General features: G+C 41.3%; 1 protein-coding gene across 5 annotated transcripts in view; it reads left to right on the forward strand.

Annotated features, from left to right (window-relative positions):
- eps8l3 (EPS8 signaling adaptor L3) overlaps positions 1-24,393 on the forward strand; it is a 116,838-nt gene that overhangs the window by 71,840 nt on the left and 20,605 nt on the right. The window contains exon 1 of one of the 5 annotated variants that reach the window (XM_008109556.3): positions 7,200-7,427. The exons of 2 other annotated variants lie outside the window; for them this stretch is intronic. In XM_008109556.3, the coding sequence (XP_008107763.2) occupies positions 7,382-7,427 (46 nt within the window). In that variant the 5' untranslated portion in view covers positions 7,200-7,381. Of the gene's footprint in view, positions 1-7,199; positions 7,428-17,823; positions 17,956-24,393 lie in introns of those variants that run through there. 2 more of the 5 variants (XM_062978400.1, XM_062978401.1) reach the window with 2 other exon arrangements.

A 24,393-nucleotide genomic window follows, 5' to 3' on the forward strand; every position in this document is an offset into this window, starting at 1 on the left:
ACATCATGTCTGAAAAGGATCTGATCCTTCAGAAAGATATTCCCAGGCTACACCATGTCACACAGCCAGACCAAAGAGGAAGAATGCTCAGCAATTTTGTTGCTATATTGGCCTAATGTGGCTGCTATCCTCTCTGTTTAAAAAATATAATATAGGTTGAAATCTTAGTTGTTCCCATGCCCACAATCCAAGCAGCTGGCAAATGGCACAGTTATGGGCCCTCTATAGCTGTGGAGGGGACGGGAATTAGTATTGTGGTCTATGGAGAGAGGAAACAGAACAACACCTTGTTCCTATGACTTTTTCTTCACCAAACTGCAGCAGGGCAAGTAGCAGTCCTGGTTGATCAGCCACCAATCTCTTTCCTTTTCTCTTCTCCACCATTTGACAGATGTCTGGGAAAGGTGGTTTGGGTCATAATGCACAGATGCTGGAGAACAGCACCTTATGCATTGTTCAAAATAGGAGGTCATTAACAGGTTACCAACTACAGCATCTTTCATGCAATGTATTACAAGTCCTCTGACCTTTACCACACATTTGCATTTTCAGTCCACACACACACACTGTAGTAAAAGTCAACAGTAAGAACAAAAGAAAAAATCATGGGTATTAATTAACAAGAAAATACATCTTTCTATAGAAATTAGAACAGTTAGGAGGAGAAATGATTGCTTATCTGTGTTTGTTGACACAATCCTCAAATTACAATACATTTCCTTACTGGTTCTAAAAACTTGACTTTTGTATGTATGTTAAGGCTACATGCATATTCAAGTGATCCATGCATTTCCTTAAATCTTTCCTCTCAGTAATCTCTACACACTCCACAATCAACAACTGTTCAAATAAATATTTATGATTTAAATAAATCATGCCCCCTCTCCCTTTGACAGGATACCTTGTGCCTTTAGAACAGGAGGGGATTTATGTGGCCTTCCAGATGATGGACATCAAGCCCCAGCAACCCATTGTTATAGCAGTTCATGTTATAAGAAAGATACAGCCAGTATTTACATTTACGTTTTTTGGATAAATTCTTCCCTTAAATAGACCTGAAATCTATTAATTTGTAAACTGGGAAGGGACTGGGAGGCATTTTTTATCCCTGTGTCCCACCACTGGACTTCCAACATGACTGGAAGTGATATCACATTTTCATTTCCAATCAATTTTGGAGATTTTTAAAAGATGGGGTGGGGGGAATATGTGGAAAGTTTAGCATGGTTGTCAGACAAAAACACTGTGCTTTGCAGCCTTTCTGACCAATTTGGATGTGTTTGGGGATGGAAATTTGCTTTCCAAAGAAATATGTAGATGTTGGGGATCTGAAATCTTTGAGGGCATAAATTGGGGTCCATGAATGAGCAATTCATTGGCCACTGTTTGCCCATTTCCCTAATAATCACCAGGACAGAATTTGCAGTCTTCACTCCTGCTGCACTCCGTGATACCATCTCTCCCTCAGTCTACCCCCCTTTTCAGTCAGGAATCACCTCTAAATAAAACACAGTCATGCTGTGTCAGGAATATAAAAAATAGTTGGAAGCATGGAGCAATTACTCATAATAAACCAGCAATCCTATTTGGTGAGCAAGTTTAGGGAGCAGAGCCCCCTACTGATCACCTGTGAAATACACTCACTGGAGAGAATCCAGTTGCAGCACATTCAACTTGTGTAATAGCTGAAAATAATTAAGTGATGAAGTCGTCTACAGTCTATGTAAGCTTATGCCAGATAAAAACTGCATACTATTTAAGGTGCCCTGAAATTCTCTAATGGTTTTTACCCAGCAAACAAAGGCTGTGGCACTTTCTTTTGCAGGATCTTACATTGAGATCTCTTCATGATCTCACTTTAGTCAACAAAGATCAATTGTGGTCCATCAGAGAATTGGTGGAGGATGTTAACAATACACATCTGGCTATGGGACACAGCCAGAGACTTCTTTGATTTCCAGCCCCTGCTGTTCACTATAATAAATATTACACAGGAGTTGGTTTGAATCCAATGTACTCAGTAAAAATTAGAGAGATTTTTGTAAACTAGAAAATCCTAACATGGACCAAAGAGAGTTGAAGTGAAGTGCTACAAGAAAGATACACATTAAAACAGAATTTTAAAATACCTAACTTTAACTTAGTGGGCATTTAAATCCAAAAAGATGGGATGAAAGGGTATTTTGCTTTAGCTGGAAGCCATTAGCTGAGGTGTCTGTGCAATGTACAACTGTTACAAAGACAAAATGTTTTTTATTTTTGAAATTTTACTGCAAAGGGGAAGAAAACCTGCAAAAAGAGCTCGGTCATAACCAATATCCTTAAAGCTTCATCAGGGACTCTAGGAATTTGTCTCCATAGTTACTATGCAAGCATTCTTTCCTTCTCTGGGTACCATAGCAACCCTGGATTTTGACTGGGAGAAAATCAGTGGTCTCGCCTGCAGACTCATTTATTACGGCTGCAGTCAAAGGAGATCAAAAGACATTAATGGAGATCAGGTTTCGGATTATTTGCAGAATTATTGAGAGGGGGCTAAAGGGGCCTTTGTATACAAAGTGAAGCACACCCATCTACTGCCCTCTTTCCAGCATGGATCCCCCTTTGCACAATGCCTGGGGGCACTCTCTTGCATACTCCAAGGGCGCTTGTTTTAGTCCTCTGTCTCTGAAGGAGGGCAGGGGTTCAGGGACTGTCACTCACTCCCCTCACCCCCAGTTCAGCTTAAGCATTGGCCTGTTTTGTTGCTGGCACCTAGCTGTCTGGCTCTCACAAGTGGCATCTCTCACAGTGAAAGGGGAATGAGCAAGCTGGGAGTCTGCCAAGTGCTCTGAAGGCACCCATACACACACACAATATGTTCAGTTATTGCAAAAGATGGGAACAGTAGTTGCAAGGGCAATACTGACAGTTACTGGAGCCTTCCTTGGGGGCTAAGGCTAAGTCTAAGGTGGATGATAATTCTTTACTTTCAAATCAGTTTAGATCTACCATTGCTATTGTTACTGTTGGACTCTCTTTTCAGCACAGCTATGGCTTGTAGCTCAGGTGGAGGGGGGAAGGGATGGGCATCAGAGCCGGTCCAACAATGAGGAGAAAAAAGCTGTCGCTTCAGGCGCCAAACATACGGGGGCGCAGTCGAGACTGCTTTTTCTGTTGATTTGTTGTAAAACATAATGTTTTGGTGCTTAATTTGTAAAATCTTAATGTAATTTGCTGTTGAATAGGCTTTTCCTTAATCCCTCCTTATTATCCAACATTTTCACTTATCCAACGCTTTTATTTTTCAGTGATTTTTTTTTTGGGGGGGGGGGACAAAATTCTGTTTGCCTACACTTGAAAAATGCCTAGGGCCAGCTCTGATGGGCATTCTAGGTAATGGCTTTTGGCAATCATGCAGTCTCAGAAAAAAGCCATGGCAAACCAATTCTACACAAATCATATCAAGAAAACCCAGTTATAGGCATGCCCTTAGAGTCATCATTGGTCAGAGATGATTTGAAGGCAAATAATAGAAGCAGCAACAACAAAGAGTGGATGATCCATGGTAGTGGCAAATGCAGCCAGCAACCAACCTATAGCTGGAACAGTCAGGTTGCATATCTGTCCAGAAAGGGATACTGAATGCAAACAGTGGCAATGGAGAAAATGGCAACTGTTTATTTGTGAGGAGTCCCAAACAGCCACCTCTCCCAATCTGTCATCTGAGGAAAAACTCATAGGTGAACTGTATTTTTTTTCTTTTTTCTTTTACAAGTATTATTTCCCCAGTTCTACCACTTCCTCATTCCCACCTATGAACCACCACCCATGAATTCGGACACCACACCGTATGGAAGTAGTATCTAACAAAAATCTGTCCTTATCATTCACTAATAAATCCTTCATTCGGCTATTTCAAAATCTATGTTTGCCTTCTTTTTTAAATACTCAAAGGCCAGTCTCCATTTTTTAGCAAAATCTTCTTTGTTTCCTCCCCTTATGCCATTGGAGATCTTGGCCACTTGAATATACTCTGCTAATTTTCTTCTCCAATCCTTAATAAGTAGTTCTTTTTCCCCCTTCCAAGATTTTGCTATTGTGATTCTCCCTGCCACAAAACTATATTGGCAAATTTCTACATCTCCTTTGCCAATTATCTCCTGAAACAAACCCAATCAGCACATTTTTGGGTTTTTCTTAATCGTCTTAGTAATCTTTTTGTTGGTTTCTTTCGTCACTTTTTTTTCCAAAACTTTTTTTACCAACATACAGGTTCACCAAACATGGAAGAAGGTGCCTTTCTGCATTGTGCATCTTCAACAATCCCCCTTTTGGGGTTTATCAGTTCAAGCTCTTAGGTGCACTGTAGAAGTGATGCTGTTGTGGCATTTCCATGAGTACACCTGGCTGTGAGAAAAACCTAGAGTTAATTCTAAAAATCCAATTTTTAATCCTTTGATTCATAAGAATTATGAGATGGGAAAGAAGTTTGCATTACTTTTTTACCAAACAAATAACATGACAGCCTTTGTGCTGAGTGGCATTTCAGAGCTACCAGCATTCCCTACTAGGTGGCACTATAGGGACGAGGTTCATATCTGTTACAGGCAGACTGCTCAGTATTTTAATAAAACATCAATCCAACTGGTTTTGTGACAGAAACTCTTGGTTTGGAGCAAAGAGAAGCAAAAGAGAAACACAAAGATCCAGACACAATGATCCAGCTGTTGCTTTGAACAATTTTTAACAACTTTGGAGCAGATGCCCTCAAATTTGGATAATTACACACATGCTGCTACTGTAATTTCATTCCTGAAGACTTCTCTGTTATTGCAAAGAAGTTGCTAGATACATAGGGAGAAACAAGGAGAGAAGTAGGATAGAGGCAAAATGGCAATGTCTCCCAATATGAATTCTGCAACCCCAAGTTAATTTCTACCATTACAATAATTTAAAACTTCACATGAGCATTAAGAAAAAGAGTTTTGTGTCCAAGAAAAAGGGTAGACAAAGTGACTATGAGAAATCTGAACACACCAAATTTATGTGTTCTAGTTTTGAACTATTTCCATGTCTATTATTCTGCAAAGCTTTTTCAGTGTCGATGTCTGATTTTTGTGGAGAGCTGGCTGCCAAGGTAGTGAAAATGGTCAACATTTTCTAATGTTACACCATTAAGCTGTATTTCTGGCATTGCAGAGGGATTGGCTGGTGACTGCTGGAAGAGCACTTTGGTTTTCTCAATGTTCAATGGCCAGGCTTCTCGTATGCTTCTGCTTAAGCTCTGCGAGTGCAGCATTTTTTCGAATGAAGTGGAGAGTGCTTGAGGATCAAGACATCCATAGGGATACCAAGGTGCTTGTTTATAAAGCTGTTGTTCTCCCAACCCTGTTATACACCTGCGAAACGTGGACTGTCTATAGACGTCACACTCAACTCCTGGAAAAGTTCCATTAGCGTTGCCTCCAAAAAAATCCTGCAAATCTCTTGGGAAGACAGGCAGACAAATGTCAGCATGCTGGAAGAAGCAAAGGCCAGTAGCATTGAAGCAATGCTCCTCCTCCATCAAGTCCACTGGAGTTGCCACGTTGTCCGAATGTCCGATCACCGTTTCCCAAAGCAGTTACAATTCAAGAACGGAAAACTGAATGTTGGTGGACAGGAAAAGAGATTTAAAGATGGGCTTAAAGCTAACCTTAAAAACTGTGGCCTAGACACTGAAAACTGAGAAGCCCTGGCCCTTGAGTGCTCTAGCTGGAGGTCAGCTGTGGCCAGCAGTGCTGTGGAATTTGAAGAAGCACAAGTGGAGGGCAAAAGGGAGAAACATGCCAAGAGGAAGGCACATCAAGCCAACCCTGACCAGGACCACCTTCCACCTGGAAACCAATGTCCTCACTATAGAAGAACATGCGGATCAAGAATAGGGCTCTACAGTCACCTACAGTCTAAAATGCTAGAAAATTGGGGATTGAAGGGGATAAAATCATTTGGAGAGGCAGAATTCTTATTTGGGGAGCAAAGCCTTCATTTGCTCCCTATAACAATATCCTTAAAAGGGGGGTACTCCTCCATTTCCAATTTGCAGGTTCTCTGCACTTTCAGAGGGAGCAGGCTGCTCCACATTCCTTGCTCTGATTCCATGTTACTGCTTATGCAGATTTTTTTTCACAAATGGTGATAATGTAACTCCACTGGGACATAATTTTATACAAATAAAATGCTACCATCATTATACTCATGTTTCTGGGCTGTGCTTAAAACATCATGGATTGGACTAGCTTTGCAAAGATGTCCACTGTTAAACCTATTTTGTTGTAGGAGTTAGAGTTCTTTGTGACAATCCTACAGTGCAGACAACAACAACAACAACAACAACAACAACAACATCAACAACAACATGTCCTGGTACTCTGGAATTTTCTAGGGAAATATCTGAGGTGGAGTGCCTGAGCCTATTGGGAAGAACATGATTCCGCTCCCACCTGAACAGATAGAGTTGTAAATTTTCATGTTATATACAAATACTCTGTGTTATTTTAACCACTGGGAAGGTTGTCCATATATCATAGGATGAAGAATTTCAGTTTTCTACCACAATACTCACACTGCCTAGTTTTAATTTACTTTGTTTTGCTTGTTTCCGCACAGCAGGTCATGCTGACACAGAAGGAAAGTTGGCCTTTGAACAAATTTCAGTTCTATAAAATTTCCTCCATTTGATTTCAAGACAAGTCCAGTCATTGCCAGCAGATGGCACTACACAAATGAGTGGTAGCCTGAGCCTCAGTTTGCCAAGAATATCTTGGCTCTGCTAACTGCGTTGTGTTTTGTGCCAGCATTCACAGGCCAAACATGCCTACGTACATACATAATCTCAAATAAACACACTGGGCTTCTTATTTTTCTGGTCACACATTGTCCCCTAAAACATAACTTTTCCTGCAACTGAAAGAATGGCCAGGCAACTGGCTTTTTTGCCTTTCTGAAAATGAAAGCGTTTCAAGTTTCAATAAGTAAGCCCAGAAGAACAGCAGTGATCTAACTTGAGTCAGCTCCAGCTCTTTAGGTTAAACTAGACCTGATTAGACTACGTCCTTAATATAGCAATGTACTTGTTCATAGGTGTGCATGGAGTTAGGGAAGCAAGGAGCCTTTTTGACTTCAACCTGGAATCATAAATTTAGTTATGCATTCATGGTAATATACACAAGGTAAACACACATTCTGGAAGTCAACAAAGGATTTAGAATAATCTCTGTAACTACAACTACTGAGATTGCCTGACAGCTTTGTATTGCTCTAGACAGGAGATTTTTTTTTTACTGAATCAGTGAGATTTACAAATGTGTTAGTTTACCATTCAGTGGTTGATTCAAAGGGTCTACTACAGCTGGAGCTAATGATTGGGTCAGAATCAGCAACCTCATATCTTCCAACAGACTCAGGTAATCCATTGCTACTCCACTTTTTCAGAGACCATTTTCTGTTCTACTCCCTCTTTCACTCATTATCTTCAACTTATTTCAGTTGCTGCAGAATGAGTTCAAAGTGCAAATGTAGTTTACATTCAGTCAATTCAGCAGTGGGAAGAGGAGAGAAAGAGCAAACTCTTGCCCTTCCCTGGAGGCTCTAGTAAAAGCAAACTGCTACAAATTCTTTTCGCTCATGTATTCTTCCTCATTTTGGACTTTTGACATCTTGACGTCATTCTGATATTCCTGGGCCACATGTGCCCCACTTTTGATCTGTGAAATAGTTGTAACCTTTGCAGGCCTGGTTTATAGAATTCATGTTGTTTGTTTTACCAGTCATGTTCTTCATTACTAATCTGAAGCCACTCTCCTTCCTCGCTCCTCCATAAGATCCTGAATCCAAAAATGCATGAATAATTCATATGTAAAACTACCTTTTATGGCTTACAAAGAATATTAATGTATTTTCTTTCTCTATTACATATCATGTATGTGGAGGGGATGGAGAAAGAGAAATAGTTGTTTTTCAGATTCTGCTTTGCCAATTTCATTAGATTGGTAGAATGTACTCTGCTGTACATTTCCCAGTTCTGAGAGGTCTTGCTTGTGACAGGTTGAGAGCTAAGATATAATATGGTGCATGCTTTGGTCAGACCACACCTGGAATACTGTGTCCAATTCTGGGCACTGCAATTTAAGGGAGATGTTGACAAGCTGGAAGATGTCCAGAGAAGGGCAACTAAAATGATCAAAGGTTTAGAGAACAAGCCCTATGAGGAGAGGCTTAAAGAGCTGGGCATGTTTAGCCTGCAGAAGAGAAGGCTAAGAGGAGACATGATAGCCATGCATAAATATGTGAGGGAAAGTCATAGGGAGGAGGGAGCAAGCTTGTTTTCTGCTGCCCTGCAGACTAGGATGCAGAACAATGGCTTTAAACTACAGGAAAACAGATTCTACCTGAACATTAGGAAGAACTTCCTCACTGTGAAGGCTGTTCAGCAGTAGAACCTGTCGCCCCAGACTGTGGTGGAGGCTCCTTCTTTGGAGGCTTTGAAACAGAGGCTGGATGGCCATCTGTTGGGAGTGCTTTGAATGCGATTATCCTGCTTCTTGGTAGAATGGGGTTGGACTGGATGGCCCATGAGGTCTCTTCCAACTCTATGATTCTTTGATTCTATGCAGAGTGATATGTATCTCTGTTGTTTATCCTTGTAGGTAGATGCCAAGCCCTATGGAGAAGATGCTATGGGTATTAAATGAGTATAGAGAAGGTCAACAAAAACAGCAGTTCAAGAGAAAGTGAAAGAGATGAAAGAATATGATTCCTCTGCCTCTCTCACACAGGAATTGCAATGAGACTGAGGCCACTTCTATACTGCCATATAATCCAGATTATCAAAGCAGATAATCCACATTATCTCCTTTGAACTGAATTATGAGCGTCTACATTGCCATATAATCCAATTCAAAGCAGATCATCTGGATTTTATTTGGCAGTGTAGAAGGGGCCTGAGAGACGGTCCCCATTGCTTAGCCACCTCCCTGCCTTCCTTTTTCTATTGTTACAGCAACAGTTTTATGAAGCTTGGTAGCTGTGGACGTGATGGTTTTGAAAGGATGCAAGAGAGTAGAGAAGAGCCCTTTCTGCCCCATTCAAAACAGGACATGCAAGAATCTACTCAGAATATTCTCTGGCAATTCATGGAACATCCCATTGCTGTTATTCTATTTCTTGAGGTGTTGATTCTTTGTAGCAAAATGCAGGAACTGTGTAGAAGCAGAACAGTCAGCTAAGGGATAGAAGGTCATTTTTATATGAGAAGAACATTAGCACAATTCAGGATGAAAAACTTGTTTCATAATAGCTGATGTAAGCAGTGGCTGGCAATAACAATGTGAAAATTGCTGTGAGGTGTCCAGGCTCCCCTAAAACTCCCCGTAGTCATCTCTTCCCACCTGCCTAAGGAGCTCTCTGAGACTGCTGCTCTCCATCCAAGTATCTATGCAAATTTCCAAAATGAAGCAATTCAGTCTGGAACACGTTTCATTGCCAATCTATATAAAAGAGTGATGGCATCACGGCGATGCACAAAACAACAAATCTACAGGCCCCCCAAACTCGAAAATTGGCAACGCAATCCATCATCCCCGCCTCCAGTACGAGACAACAAAATATCACACAAACAACAATCACAGGGCCAAAAACCACAACAGACCATGTGCGCCTGCGCCAACACACAATCCTAGAAACGCTTCCCCCGCGCGCGCGCACACACATTCCCCTCGCCCACGCGCTCAACTTCTCCCTCCTCCGGCACCGCCTCCATCTTACAAAAAAAACTCTTCACCAATCCTTCCCTCCACCACCTTCCCCCCAACGGTACACTCCATCCTCCTCCTTCTCTCCAGGCCTCTGAGGTAAAAAAACCCAAAAACGGAGAGCCTCCATTCAGCGGCTTCTTCGTCAGCCACCTTTTTCTCTTCCAGACACTATGGCTTCCTTTCTCTCCCCCTCTCTCCTTCCTCCGCCTGCCTCCCGATTCGAGGCGAGATTCCTGAGGGAAGAAGGGAAGAACCACCACCAGCAGCACCTTCCGCCTCAAAATCATTTTCTTCTCCCTTTTCCCCGCACACCCCCTCCCTCTCTCCCTTCCTTCTGCCTTACTGTCTTCCTTTTAGTACTCCTTTCCAAAACTTTCAAATGTTCTCAACTGCTGTGAATCTCAAAGACTCCTTTAAGAGCCAGCCTCTATTCTGGGGAAACTACAGTTCCCATCATGCTCTCTCTGCCATGCCTCTTCCCCAATGGCAGGGAGAGTTTGCAACGTTTCCTTAGCTACTGGAAAACTTCCATTCTTCCTCCTTTGGTTATACAACAGACAACCTTGGGTTATACAAAACCAGCACCTCGTGGCTCAAGTGACTTCACTCCAATCGATATTAAATAACAATCATAAAACAATACATTAATCAGTCAATAAATAGGCAATATACTTTCCTCCTGTTTTTCTCCCAACAGTTTCCAAAAAGCGAACCTCTGAGGATGTGCAAAGTTTCTTTTCTCTGCCATTCTGTTCTCTCTATTGTGTATAAGGGGTGGCTTTTAAATACCCCATAATATTATAATGCTATCATAATAATAAGGCTTTTTAATACTCCATACTATAATAATAATAATAATAATAATAATAATAATAATAATAATAATAATAATAACACTTAACCATCATTGGATCTTCAAACCAAATCTCATCAGATTAATTACCATTGAATGACCTTACAACTTCAAACCCTGCCTGCTTCCTACTTAGGGGAATCCTTTCTTGGGAGGAATAATAATAATAATAATAATAATAATAATAATAATAATAATAATAATAAACCTTTGGAATATAATAATAATATTACATAATAATAATAAACCTTTTAAATATAATAATATTACATAGTAATAATGAAAATAAACCTTTCAAATATAATAATAATATTGAATCATAATAATAAACCTTTGGAATATAATAATAATAATAATAACAATAATATAATATAATACAGCAGGTTGTATACACACACACACACACACACACACACACACTGGTATATATGGATAACCCATACTCACCATACACCATATATAGGTGTGGGATACATACATATATGGAATATATATAGGCAACTTCAGATTATTTCTATATGAGAAACAGAATCTATATACATATACACACATTTGTATATGGATACAACGTACAACAGATGCTCAACGTACAACATATGACTACTTCCTACCAAGGGCAACCCTTTGTTACCCAGCTTAAATACAATTGAATATCCTTTCACCTTCCAACCCTCGCTCCTTCCTACCTAAGCTAAACCTTTCTTGACCACTTTTAATACCATTCAATACCCTTACACCATCAAACCGTACTTCCTTCAGACTTTAACTACTAATGGACTTACTGGAAGTTCACTAGACATGATGTGAGCTCAAGATCACACACAATCTTATCCATTTTCTACATATATACAACCATAACACATATACCACGACTTCCTCATTACTTTATTTTCAACACCACCACACTCCTCCACATCAAGACGTAAAGAACAACACTCTCAAAACAGATGAATTCCACACAAGAAACAAACGACAAAAAAAAGGAATAACCACAAATACTGCATATTCACAACCTTTTCGAAATGACATATACCAACTACCACCAATTGCTCAATACTTTATTTCCCATATCACCAGGCTTCGCCACAGCAACGCGTGGCCGGGCACAGCTAGTCTATATATATAAAAGAGTGATGGCATCACGGCAATTCACAAAACAACAAAAGTACAGGCCCCCCAACCTCAAAATTTGACAACACAACCCATCATCCACGCCTCAAGGTTGATACAACAAAAAGAAAAGAAAAATAAAGTCCTAATTAGAGGGAGAGCAATAATTTTTTTATCCAATTGCTGCCAGTTTAGAGGGCTAGTCTCTGCCCACTTGGTTGCCTAGCAACCAAGGGACAGCCAGGTTTCAGTTAGGGGACAGGCAGATTTAGGCCTTACTTAGACTTCTTCCACAGATTATCTAATTTGCACTGGATTATATGGCAGTGTAGACTCAAGGCCCTTCCACACAGCTATATAACCCATTTATAATCTTATATTATCTGCTTTGCACTGGATTATCTTCACTCCACACTACCATATAATCCACTTCAGTGTGCATTTTATACAGCTGTGAAGGATCCTCATATAATCCAGTTCTAAGCAGAAAATATAAGATTAGAAATATACAGTAGAATCTCACTTATCCAACGTAAACAGGCTGGCAGGATAAGTGAATATGTTGGATAATAAGAAGGGATTCAGGAAAAGCCAATTAAACATCAAATTAGGTAATCGTTATACAAATTAAGCACCAAAACATATTATACAACAAATTTGACAGAAAAAGTAGTTCCATGCGCAGTAATGCTATGTAGTATTTACAGTAGAGTCTCACTTATCCAACACTCGCTTATCCAACGTTCTGGATTATCCAACGCATTTTTGTAGTCAATGCTTTCAATATATCGTGATATTTTGGTGCTAAATTCATAAATACAGTAATTACTATATAGCATTACTGTGTACTGAACTACTTTTTCTGACAAATTTGTTGTCTAACATGATGTTTTGGTGCTTCATTTGTAAAATCATAACTTAACTTGATGTTTAATAGGGTTATCCTTAATTCCTCATTATCCAACATATTCGCTTATCTGTCAGGACCCAGGCTGCAGAGCACCAATAACCATATACAGAGGCCAGAATCTATCTAATATCTTTATTGAGGAAATATATAAAGTTAATAAAAGCAAGTGTAGGAAATAGTTCAGAAGTAGACCTTTCAGGAAAGGTCAAAATTAGTCCAAGAAAACAATGTCCAATATGAAATATTAAGGTCAAAAGTTGTAATCCAATAACCGAAACACTCACTTTGCCAAGCAAAGTGAGGGGAGATGACAAGGTCCTTTAGTCCATGGAGCTTAATGCAAGGCTAGGAAGCAAACTAGATTCTTGGCAAACAAGGCTTGATTCAAGGCAACAAGAAGCGAGGAGCAAGAACAGGGTCCGTGGCGAAATCCGTGGCGAGGTCCGGGGAACAAGGCAGGGCTGGAACGAGAACAAGGTCCTGGAAGCTGGAGTAGCGTAGTCCACACACAATCTACTCCCGAAGCTGACGAATTGACTCCGCAAGGAATCCTTTGTGGCCAACATCTATATAGGATCTTGTTTTCCCGCCAAAGCACACTTTCTCTGGGGAACAAGAACCGAAACCTATACTGTCCAGATGCGAGACTCCTTAAACTTTCCCAAGGGAAATAGACTTAATCATCTAATTGTCTGGCAGCTATCCGGGCGCTTCGGCGAGTCGCCTCCCGAGCGTGCCTATCTTGATTATAATAAAGGCGGCGAGAAAATGGGGGAGATTTTTCCACAAGGCTTGTTTGGCTGACTTCTTGTGGACAAACATCCTGCAGCTGCAAGGGCTCCAAATCTGGCAGAAACGGTGGGAAACCCAAGTTTTCCTCTTCATCTGTCACAACAGTACTAGGAACGGGACTACATGGCCCATAAGTCATCACATTATCCAACGTTCTGCCGGCCCATTTATGTTGGATAAGTGAGACTCTACTGTACTGTATTTACAAATTTACCACTAAAATATCACAATGAATTTAAAACACTGACTACAAAAACATTGATTATGAAAAGGCAGACTGCGTTGGATAATCCAGAACAATGTATAAGCGAATGTTGGATACGTGAGATTCTTCTTTAATATGAAATAATTACTGGGATAGAATAATGCAGAACAATATAATCTCTAAAACCAGGACAGTAAATAAACAGGGGAATTCCACACAGGAAACAATCAGGGCCAGCTAACACCTGCCAACAAAGTATTCCCATCATCAAAGTCTGGCAAATCCTCTGTTTTCTCAAGGCCACAGACAGTAGAAGCACATAAAATATCGCAAACAACACCACTCTGAAAACAAGGGAATTCCAGACAGGAAACAATCAGGGCCAGCTAACACCTCCCAACAAAGTATTTCCATCATCAAAGTCTGGAAAATCCTCTGTTTTCTCAGGGCCACAGACAGTAGAAGCACATAAAATATCGCAAACAACACCACTCTGAAAACAAGGGAATTCCAGACAGGAAACAATCAGGGCCAGCTAACACCTCCCAACAAAGTATTCCCATCATCAAAGTCTGGAAAATCCTCTGTTTTCTCAGGGCCACAGACAGTAGAAGCACATAAAATATCGCAAACAACACCACTCTGAAAACAAGGGAATTCCAGACAGGAAACAATCAGGGCCAGCTAACACCTCCCAACAAAAAATTCACTCAGGGAGGAAACAGCCAGGCTTTAAAGCTGCAAGGCCATTACATCCTAATCATTTTTCCTAATTGCAGCATTCATACTTGCCTCCAACAAACAAACAAAACCAATCAGAAATATTGTATATTCACAACCTTTAGGAAATAATATCCCCTGATGGCGCAGCGTGTTAAAGCGCTGAGCTGCTGAACTTCTGGACCGAAAGGCCACAGGTTTGAATTGGGGGAGCAGAGAGAGCCCCCACTGTTAGCCCCAGCTTCTGCTAACCCAGAAGTTCGAAAACATGCAAATGTGAGTGCATCAATAGGTACTGCTCCGGCGGGAAGGTAACGCCACTCCATGTAGTCATCCCACATGACCTTGGAGGAGTCTACGGACAACGCCGGCTCTTCGGCTTAGAAATGGAGATGAGCACCAACCTCCAGAGTAAGACACGACTGGACTTAATCTCTGGGGAAAACCTTTACCCTTGACCTTAACTACCACCAATTCCTCAATACTTTATTTCCCATACCACCAGACTTTGCCACAGCAACGCGTGGCCGGGCACAGCTAGTATTATTATAAGGGCAAAGATGTCCAAAAATGCCAGTGCATTCTTAAATGATGTGTTTGTGTTCATCTGGGTTGCCAGCTTCTTGTTTTAAATATGTGTTTGTTAATATTCATATACAATTTTGTTGGAGCTCCTGATTCTTTGAAGGCTCTGCTTTAGTGCTCTCAGATTCTAATTTATGAGGGCTATCGTTTCACTGTATTATTGAAGGCTATCATGGCCAGAATCACTGGGTTGTTGTGCATTTGTATGATCATGTTCCAGAAACATTCTCTCCTGATGTTTCACCCACATCTGTGGTAGGCATCCTCAGAGGTTTTGAGGTATATTGGAAAACTAAGCAAAGGAGGTTTATATATCTGTGAAAGGTCCAGGGTAGGAGAAAAAACTCTTGTCTATATGACACAGAGAAGCCATTGAAATCCACAAACATGTGGACAATTTCAACAAAAAGGAGGAAACCATGAAAATGAACAAAATTTGTCTCCCAGTATTAAAAAAAATCTCTAAAATCAGAACAGTAAATAAAGAACAACACTCTGAAAACAGGAATTCCAGACATGAATCATTCAGGGGCAGCTAACATCTCTGAACAAAGGATTCCCCCAGGCAGGAATGAAGCTTGCAAGGACATTAATACTAATCAAGGTGATTAATTACAACATTCACACTGGTCTCCAACAGACGAGTGTTCTTTCTCCCACCCTGGACCTTCCACAGATATATATAAACCTCCCTTGCTTAGTTTTCCAGTACACCTCACAACCTCAGAGGATGCCTGCCATAGATGAGGGTGAAATGTCAGGAGAGAATGCTTCTGGAACATAGCCATACAGCCCAGAAAATGCACAATAACCCTATCCTTTCACTGTTTGTAGGCTTCCAAATGCTCCTAAAAGTGACAGTGAAAGCATGTGGAGGAAAACGAATAGGTACATAGCAGTATTGTACTGGGCACACAATTTATACTAATATACCACTTTGCAGTTTTGTTCTCCTACCTCCACAAAATTCCTGTGGTTTTTTCTTATACTTCTGGTATGATTTTTGCAGCATCTAATAATTGCCAAAGAAAACAGCATCAGCACTGCCAGCAGTGAAAGAATGATTATAAATGAGAGAGAGAGAAGAAAATAAAATATTTTACTATTTAAGAATATGTATTTCTCAGTTAAAGCAGTGGGAGTTCTTGGTCAACCCACCAGATTGTTATCTTATGGGAAGACCATTATAAATATGCAAACTAAATTTGTAATTTGCGGTAGACTCAGTAAAACTGCGCTCCTGAAAACAAGTTAGATTTCTGTCACCTGTGTCAAGGCCCCAATACAAAACAAGGTCATATGTGACTGGTGTGTTAAATAAATCAAAACGATATGCACCAACAAAAGCAAAGGTGCATTTAATGCAAATATTGAAAAGTTATTATTTTGCACCAGAACTCCAGGAATCTGGGAGCTGTAGTGCAAAAACTAATATTTCCAAACTCTTACCTGTATTGGTTGATTCTCATTTTCTTCAAATATTATTGCACTCCAGATGTTATTTCACTTTGAGTAAAAACCAATATGACTCTAAGTTGCACCAATAGGAGTATAGTGTCTAAATAGAGAGAAAATCACTCTATTCTACTTTAGCCAGACTCTACATGTGTCCAGAGGAGGGCAACCAAAATGGTGAAATGTTCAGAAGCAGTGCCCTATGAGTAGCAGTTAGGGAACTGGGTTTGTATAGCTTGGAGAAAAAAAGGATAAGAGGGGAAACAATAACCATATTGAGAATATCCTGTCGAAAGTAAAGAAGGTTTGCTTTTTGTTGCTCCAGAGACTCACAACCTCATCAGATGGGCAAAATGGCCCATCGTACGATATTCTCTCTTTACTTGCAACACAGAGCCCATTGGCTCCTATCCCACAACAAAGAACTATTGCCAGTGGGGCTCTGTGGCACAAGTGGAGAGGGAGCATCGTGGGCTGCCACCAGGGCAACACAAGACATTTCCTGTGCTGCATAGGCAACAATGAGGGAAAGCTGGGCAGTGGACGCTCCACCCCCTCCACCCCCCATGGGATGGGGTGAAGGGGAAGCTAGATGATGCGGGGCACAGGTGATGGGTTCCCCATGCCCCACGTCGGGCCCCGTCGGATTCACCATGATGTGTGGCGAATCCCACCATTAATGTGATGAGGTCCTAAGGGACCATCCACACAGGACAAATAAAGTGGCATAGAAATGGACATTTTGGTGTCCATATGACCATCACCATTGCTGATGCTTGCCAAAGTGCCAGCACGACTCAGGGAATGGAAAGTGGAAAAGGGGGATTGATCTGTCCTTTCCACCACTCTGTTCTCTGAATTGTGCTGGCACTTTGGCAAGTGTCAGCAATGGGAAAGGAAGGGGCAATCTCTCCTTTCCCTTCTTTAATTTCTGAGTTGAGCTGATGCTTTGGCAAGTGCCAGCAGTAACAATGAATGATGACTAAGAACAATTTCATGCTCCATGGGCACTACTATAATGGCAACAGGACGGTGACAATAACGGTGGCCATCCAGTGATGCTAAACTGGATTTGATGCTGCTGGATAGTGTGGACTCCCTTCTCTCTCTGCAACAGATTGGAGGCTGGCTGTGTAGATTCCTTTAGGGCTGATCTGGAGCAATCTACTCCAGATCAGCCCTGAGGTATACGGCCCATGTAGATGCACCCTAGGACATGAATCAATAGATTCAAATAACAGGGAAACACCTGAACATGAGGATGAACTTGATGACAAGAGCAGTTTGTTCATAGGAGAGACCAAAGAGCAAAAGGTGTGGTCCCTGCGTCATGAAACTAAAGCTGTGAGGAATATTAATTGCTCCCTGCCTCTCAGACCCCTCCCAGCTCTTGTTATTATTAAGGCTTCCCTGCACAGAGGGGACAAAGTCTGAACTTGGAGCCATGTAGAGGCGTTGCTCCAATACTGGTCTTCTTGATGATTTTTTGCCCAGCAGAGAAAGGTCTATGGTTATTCTAGAGTAGGAACTCGCCTCAGCAATCCAGAGGGTAAGTTGCTTTACTATGGTCTTGGTTCTCAATCTGACCAGTTCATGCAGTGGTTCCCAATTCGAGTTCCAGAGAGTTCTGATGTGATTTATCATCCTGCAGTTTAGCGGCAAGGAATCCATTTGGGGAGTGTGGTGTTGTGGTATAAAGGGAGGCCAGATTATTCACAGCTGGGGAAAGAGATGAACTGACATTAGAATGTTCAAGGAAGTGAGTTAAAATGTGTAACAAAACACCACACCTTACACACACACACTAACATGGTGTAAGAATCAACATGTAGTAGTTTGATCATTAGGATTGCCATATGTCAGGAAACAAACTGAAGTCACACAATGACATCCTACCCCAATGTCATACCATGCATACCATGCTTTTTGGTATTATGTGCCATGAAGTTGACTTCAACATATGCCAATTTCACAAATGGGAAACCTCCAAGAGGCCCTGGTTAGGTCTTACTAATTTGGGGCCATAATTTCTTTGACTGAGTCACTCCATCTTGATTTGTTGTATGCCTTATAGTCCTTTCTGTCTTACAACATCCTTGTGGTGAACTTGTCAGAGGATTTTCTTGGCAAGATATGCTCAGAGTGGGTTTTTCACTGCCTTCGTCTGAGGCTGAAAAAGTGTGGTTTGTCCAAGGTCACCCAGTGCATCTCCATGGCCAAGCAGGGATTCAAACCCTGATCTCCAGTCATAATTTAACACTGAAACCACAGTGGCTCATATCCATTTATTTCTCTTTTTGGCAGTTCATAGAAACTGAAGAACTCTCTATACTGAATCTGAAGTGGTGGATAGCAATTTATGTGTCTGAGGATGTGTACTATTCCTCATGAAAGCTCATGCAAAGATAAATTTACTAATTTTTGAGATACAACAGCCCGTCTCATTTGTGTGCCTTTCAAGCAAAGGGAAATGGCACTTTCTTTTATAATCCACTTCCTGATAACAGGATGGATTTCTATCTCATTGGTAACGTGTATCTGTTTATGACACAAAAAGATCATAAGTTCAGTTCCTGTCCTCCTCATAAGATCAACTAACAGAAAAAGGGAACAGCCCTGAGAAATTAGAGAATTGCTTCAGGTCACATAGTTAACAATAGTGGGCTAGACCAACAACTATGACACGGGAATCCTGGGGTTTGTAGTTTGGTGAGCACAAGAGTTCTTTGGATCATGATTTGTAATGCCCCTCTCTAAACTGCAGGCCCCAGGATTCCCTTGGATGTTGCTATAGTGAAATGAGTGCTATAATTGTGTAATGTGCTATAATGGCAGTATGCACTTCCTGTACACAAATATCCCAAACTCTATCCATTCCAGGTTTCCAACTGCATCTCAAATATTGGAAGGTTGAGAAGGAAAACATGGCCTGAAGCTGATGAACTGCCCTAAGGCAGATATTGTATAACACAAGACTAAACTAAATAGAAACATTTGATCATCAGACAAATTCCAGAGGAGCCAAAAATGTCAGTGATAGTAGATCCACACAAAGAAACCTTATAATAGAAAGTCTCAGTAATTATTTCAGATGACTTGTCTTATCATCCAGAGAATGTTGCAAAGCACAAGATACATACTTCATGAAGGTACAAGATAAAATATCAAAATTATATAAATGCCACAAGTTATACAGTGCCACAACTTTAATGATAGCATCCTTAGTCTTGTAGATACACATCTGTCTTATGCATACAGTAAATAGAAAATGGAGGACACCCTTGGTCACTTTGTGAGTTTCATAAAATTTAGAGGAAATGGATTGAAAATGTGTACCACTTATGTATACCATTTTAAACACTTAGTGGACCCAATAAAAGTTATTTCCCAGCTCTTGCCCTTGAATTTGAAACACTGAGCCTATAGACGAAGTGGTCTATAGGCCGCCAAAGCTTGTGTCAAGGAAAACTACTTAGTCTTCAAGATGTTCCAAGATTTTTTGGCATTCTTGCTGCCCATCTCAACACCACCTGATGGAAATGTTTACAAATACCAGATTTGCCATGTATCCCATAATTGTATTAAAAGCTGAAACATGTAGAATGTGTATAAATAACCATATTGTAGAAAGTGAGCATAGTGACTGGAACTGACTTTGAAGTACAATTGAGATACAGTCAACTCGCAGTTAGCCGAAACTCAAGCAACTAGAAGCAACCAGCAAAAGAAATGGAAGAAATAATACTTTAAATAAAATAACTGTTTTTATAATACAGAAAAACAGTAAAGCTGTGTTACATTAAGTTAAGTTTCTATTTATATCTCTGAAATTGCTTTTAATTACTGTATTTCAATATTAATATCAAGTAAATACAGAGTTTGTGTATAGTATGGAGTATAGTATTAGTTCAGCCTATTTTTAATATTAACTCTCAAGCAACCAGAAACTACATTTATCTGGCATCTAACAATCCCCATGGATGCCAGTTTGGGAGTCCACTGTACAAAAAATCTGTAGAAATTTTGTGGAGTGAAATACAAAGTAAAAACAAAAGCAAGACCATCCAATGATGTTTTCCTTGTTTCTTCTCCCTGTCATTTTCTTTTTCTTTTCTCTTTCCTTTTATCCTACCTTCCTACATACTGATTCTTAAGTCTTTTACTGTATATCCCACACGTATACATGGCTTTGGCAAGGTAACTGGCTGTATTACATATTCACAACATAATCCAAAATCTAAGAATTCTTTACAATGAAAATGTTGAATTTTTAATAAATTAGTTTTTACATTATTTTTATTGATATACAAAAATACAATAACATAAAAAGAAAACTTTTACAATAGTTGAAAAGATAGAAGGACTAAAAATAGCCTTGCATTGTCGAGCTCCAACCGAGAAAACTAATTTTCAATACACTTCACCAGAAGAACTTTTTATAAACTACTGGAGGATCAAAGGAGCATGGTTGATGACATGTATATATAATAAAGGGATGCCAAATCAAAATGAAATTGGCCTTTTGGTATGACACCTTCTCTAGCAGAGCCCCCAATGGCACAGAGGATTAAATCTCTGAGCTGCTGAACTTGCTGACCAAAAGGTCGGCGGTTCAAATCCGGGGTGCAGGGTGAGCTCCTGCTATTAGACCCAGCTTCTGCCAACCTAGTTGTTCAAAAACATGCAAATGTGAGTAGATTAAGAGGTACAACTCTGGCGGGAAGGTAACAGTGTTCCATGCCGGCCACATGACCTTGGAGGTGTCTATGGACAACGCCGGCTCTTCAACTTAGAAATGGAGATGAGCATCAACCCCCCAGAGTCGGACACGACTAGACTTAACGCCAGGGGAAAATCTTTACTTTAATCTACCTTCTCTAGCAAAACGGTTTTCCAAGCCCCATTTAACTCATTTTTGAATTACAAATCACGCATAGTCATCCAGTTTCTAGCTATTTCTAATCTTGAATTAGAAAGCAATTGAAATTTTTAGAAAGATTCTCATTGTTTCCTTGATATATTGGTAACAGTAGCAACTCACTGCAGAACTTGACTTTCTGACTCTGTTGTTTTAGACAAAGACTTAATTTCTTCCTCCTAAAATATTGCTACTCTGGGACCAGGCATGTAGCCGGGAAGGGGGGGGGGCTGAGGGGCTTCAGCCTCCCCCCTCGAAATTCTCAGGGTGATCCGCGAGAAGGCCTTACATTTATTATTTGAACTGTTATGTTTACTCATATCATGATCTGATCACCATGCTCAATATATCCCATATGCATGGGGGTATTGGGATAAGGATACAAAAGGTTTGCTAGGGTAGATCCTCTCTCACTCAGACTCAGTCTCCCCCCAACCAAAATCCCCCCCCCCCAAATCAAAATCCTGGCTACGGGCCTGTCTGGGACTACATCATAACATGTGGGGAAAATAAGATCTGCTTTCCACCTCCTCTCCAACAAACTGGAGCAAAAGAGTAAAAATGATGTTGATACTTTTGGGGGAAATGAGAGAGGGAATGTTTGGAACAACAATGAGGACAGGCTGAGCTCAAGAGGCTAGGATAGTCAGGCATCTCCCAAGATTATACCCCTCCAAAAGTGACAGTCCCCAGGCCAGAACATGAGGAAATTTATGTTTTTCTCAATAACTATTCACAGAATCCTCCTAATCCCATTGGAATATACTCTAGAAAATAATCTTTTCTAATCTTTGCTCCTGGCCATTACTTTATTTCCTCCTCCCACCCTGCCCTCTTTCTCTGGGCAAGAAGAAAATAGTAGGAAGCAACTGAGAAAAGGAAAACCAGCAGCTGCTACTTGCTTTTCTTTCTCCCTTGAGACAACATTGGGGGCTGTGTTCAGACTGGGCCCATTCCCTAAAATTGTCCCAGAGGAAGAACAAACAAACACAGGATAGCAGCTAATTATCCAGCTCCGCATTGCAGACACCGTCAGACTGCAAAATGGAGAGGGCACCTGTTGTGTAACAGAAGACAGATTTTCAGCAAAAGTTGTTTGATAAACACCACCTGGTAACAAGCAATACCTGCTGAAATTCTCTCTTCTATATAGCACAACTCTTGGGAACCATATTAGTATTTTCATTTATCCAGGTTTGACAAAGCATTTTCTAGGTCCTCCAGCACGTGGTCTATGGTAGTTTTAGTCCAGAAGGCCTTTGTTTCAATAGGATTCTCTATTATCTGTGGTAAATACATATCCTATACAAGGGAAGAAATACAGATAATGCTGTTGGCTATTTTGCTAAATGAAGACAAATTCCTAACAGTTTTAGTTTTCATACTTTGCAAAAAAAAAGGGGGGGGGGCTAACACCCCCAGCATGAAGAACCTCAGAGGCAATGTGGTGCAGTGGTTTGAATGATGGAGTTGAACTCCAAGAGACCATGGTTCAAGCACTTTCTTGGCCATGAACTTTTGCAACCTGGGAGCAAATCTCCTCTGAAGGAATCCTGCCAAGAAAACCCTATGATAGGGTGACTATAAATTGAAGTCAACAACAAAGCAGTTATTGTTTCCTAACTGACCAGAAACAGAATCCTGATATGCCATCTATTCCCTAACAGTGCAACTAGGGCAGCATCTTAGGGCTAATGTCTAAGACTCACAGCTCAGAGGGGACCAAATGATGGAGGTAGATGCACAGAGACTTGGCATCAGAACTTGGGTTCAAGGGGGGTGGGTAGCAGAACATACTCTGCTTTCTACAATATCCTGCTTTCATTCTTATTTTTAAAATATATTTAATTGTTATGAAGTTGCTGTTTGACCATGTATTTGGTTATAGATACAGTAGAATCCCTCAGCCCCCCCCCCCCCAAGCTGTTGTCCGAGTTAAACGGGCGGACCTCATCTTGGTTAACCTGGATAACTCGGATAATAAGGTCCAGGCGCCCGCCGAGGGAGAAGTTTCCTCTCCCTTCTCCCACGCTTCGCGCTTCCCTGGGTCCAAGCGCCCACCGAAGGGAGAGGAAACTTTTCCCTTCGGCGGGCGTTTCGGCCAGCCAGCCAGCAGGTGAAGGGGGAGGGCCGCAAAGGCCCTCCCCATTCACCCGCCCGCCCGTGCCCCGGCTCCTTTGTCATGCCGGGGACCGGCAGCACCGGTGCCTGGCACGGTGAAGGAGCCAGCCAGTGAGCGGGTGAACAGGGAGGGCCGCAAAGCAAGCTACCTAGCAACACGCACAGGGTGCTCGCCCCTTGGGAGGTGCCCCATGCGTGTTGCTAGGTAGATAGCATGCTACCTAGCAACACGCATAGGGCGCTCACCCTTTGGGAGTTGCCCTGTGCGTGTTGCTAGGTAGATATCAAGCTACCTAGCAACACGCACGGGCCACTCGCCCCTTGGGCGGTGCCCCGTGCATGTTGCTAGGTAGCTTGCTACCTACCTAGCAACATGCACGGGGCACTTAGCCAGCCAGCGAGCGGGTGAACGGGGAAGACCGCAAAGGCCCTCCCCGTTCATCCGCCCGCCAGTGCCTCGGCTCCTTCCTCAAGCCGGGGCTGGGAGCCCCGGCGCCCAGTGAGGCGAAGGAGCCAGCCAACGAGCGGGTGAACAGGGAGGGCCTTTGCAGCCCTCCCCTTTCACCCACTTGGATGGCACGGACGCTCGGATCAGCGGGGCTCGGATCAGCGGGGTTTACTGTATGTGTGTGCTTTTCCCATTGAAAAATGTGCTTCTCCCATTGAAAAATAAACGATTCTTTCCACACAATGGTGCTTATATTTAAATATGGGATGGCAGTAATAAAAAAGGAATTATGTGATTGAAGTACAGTAGAGTCTCACTTATCCAACGTAAACGGGCCAGCAGAACGTTGGATAAGCGAATATGCTGGATAATAAGGAGAGATTAAGGAAAAGCCTATTAAACAACAAATTAGGTTATGATTTTACAAATTAAGCACCAAAACATCATGCTATATAACAAATTTGACTGAAAAAGTTGTTCAATATCACGATGTATTGAAA

Source organism: Anolis carolinensis, chromosome 4 (assembly GCF_035594765.1).
Source record: "Anolis carolinensis isolate JA03-04 chromosome 4, rAnoCar3.1.pri, whole genome shotgun sequence".
NCBI classification, from domain to species: domain Eukaryota; kingdom Metazoa; phylum Chordata; class Lepidosauria; order Squamata; family Dactyloidae; genus Anolis; species Anolis carolinensis.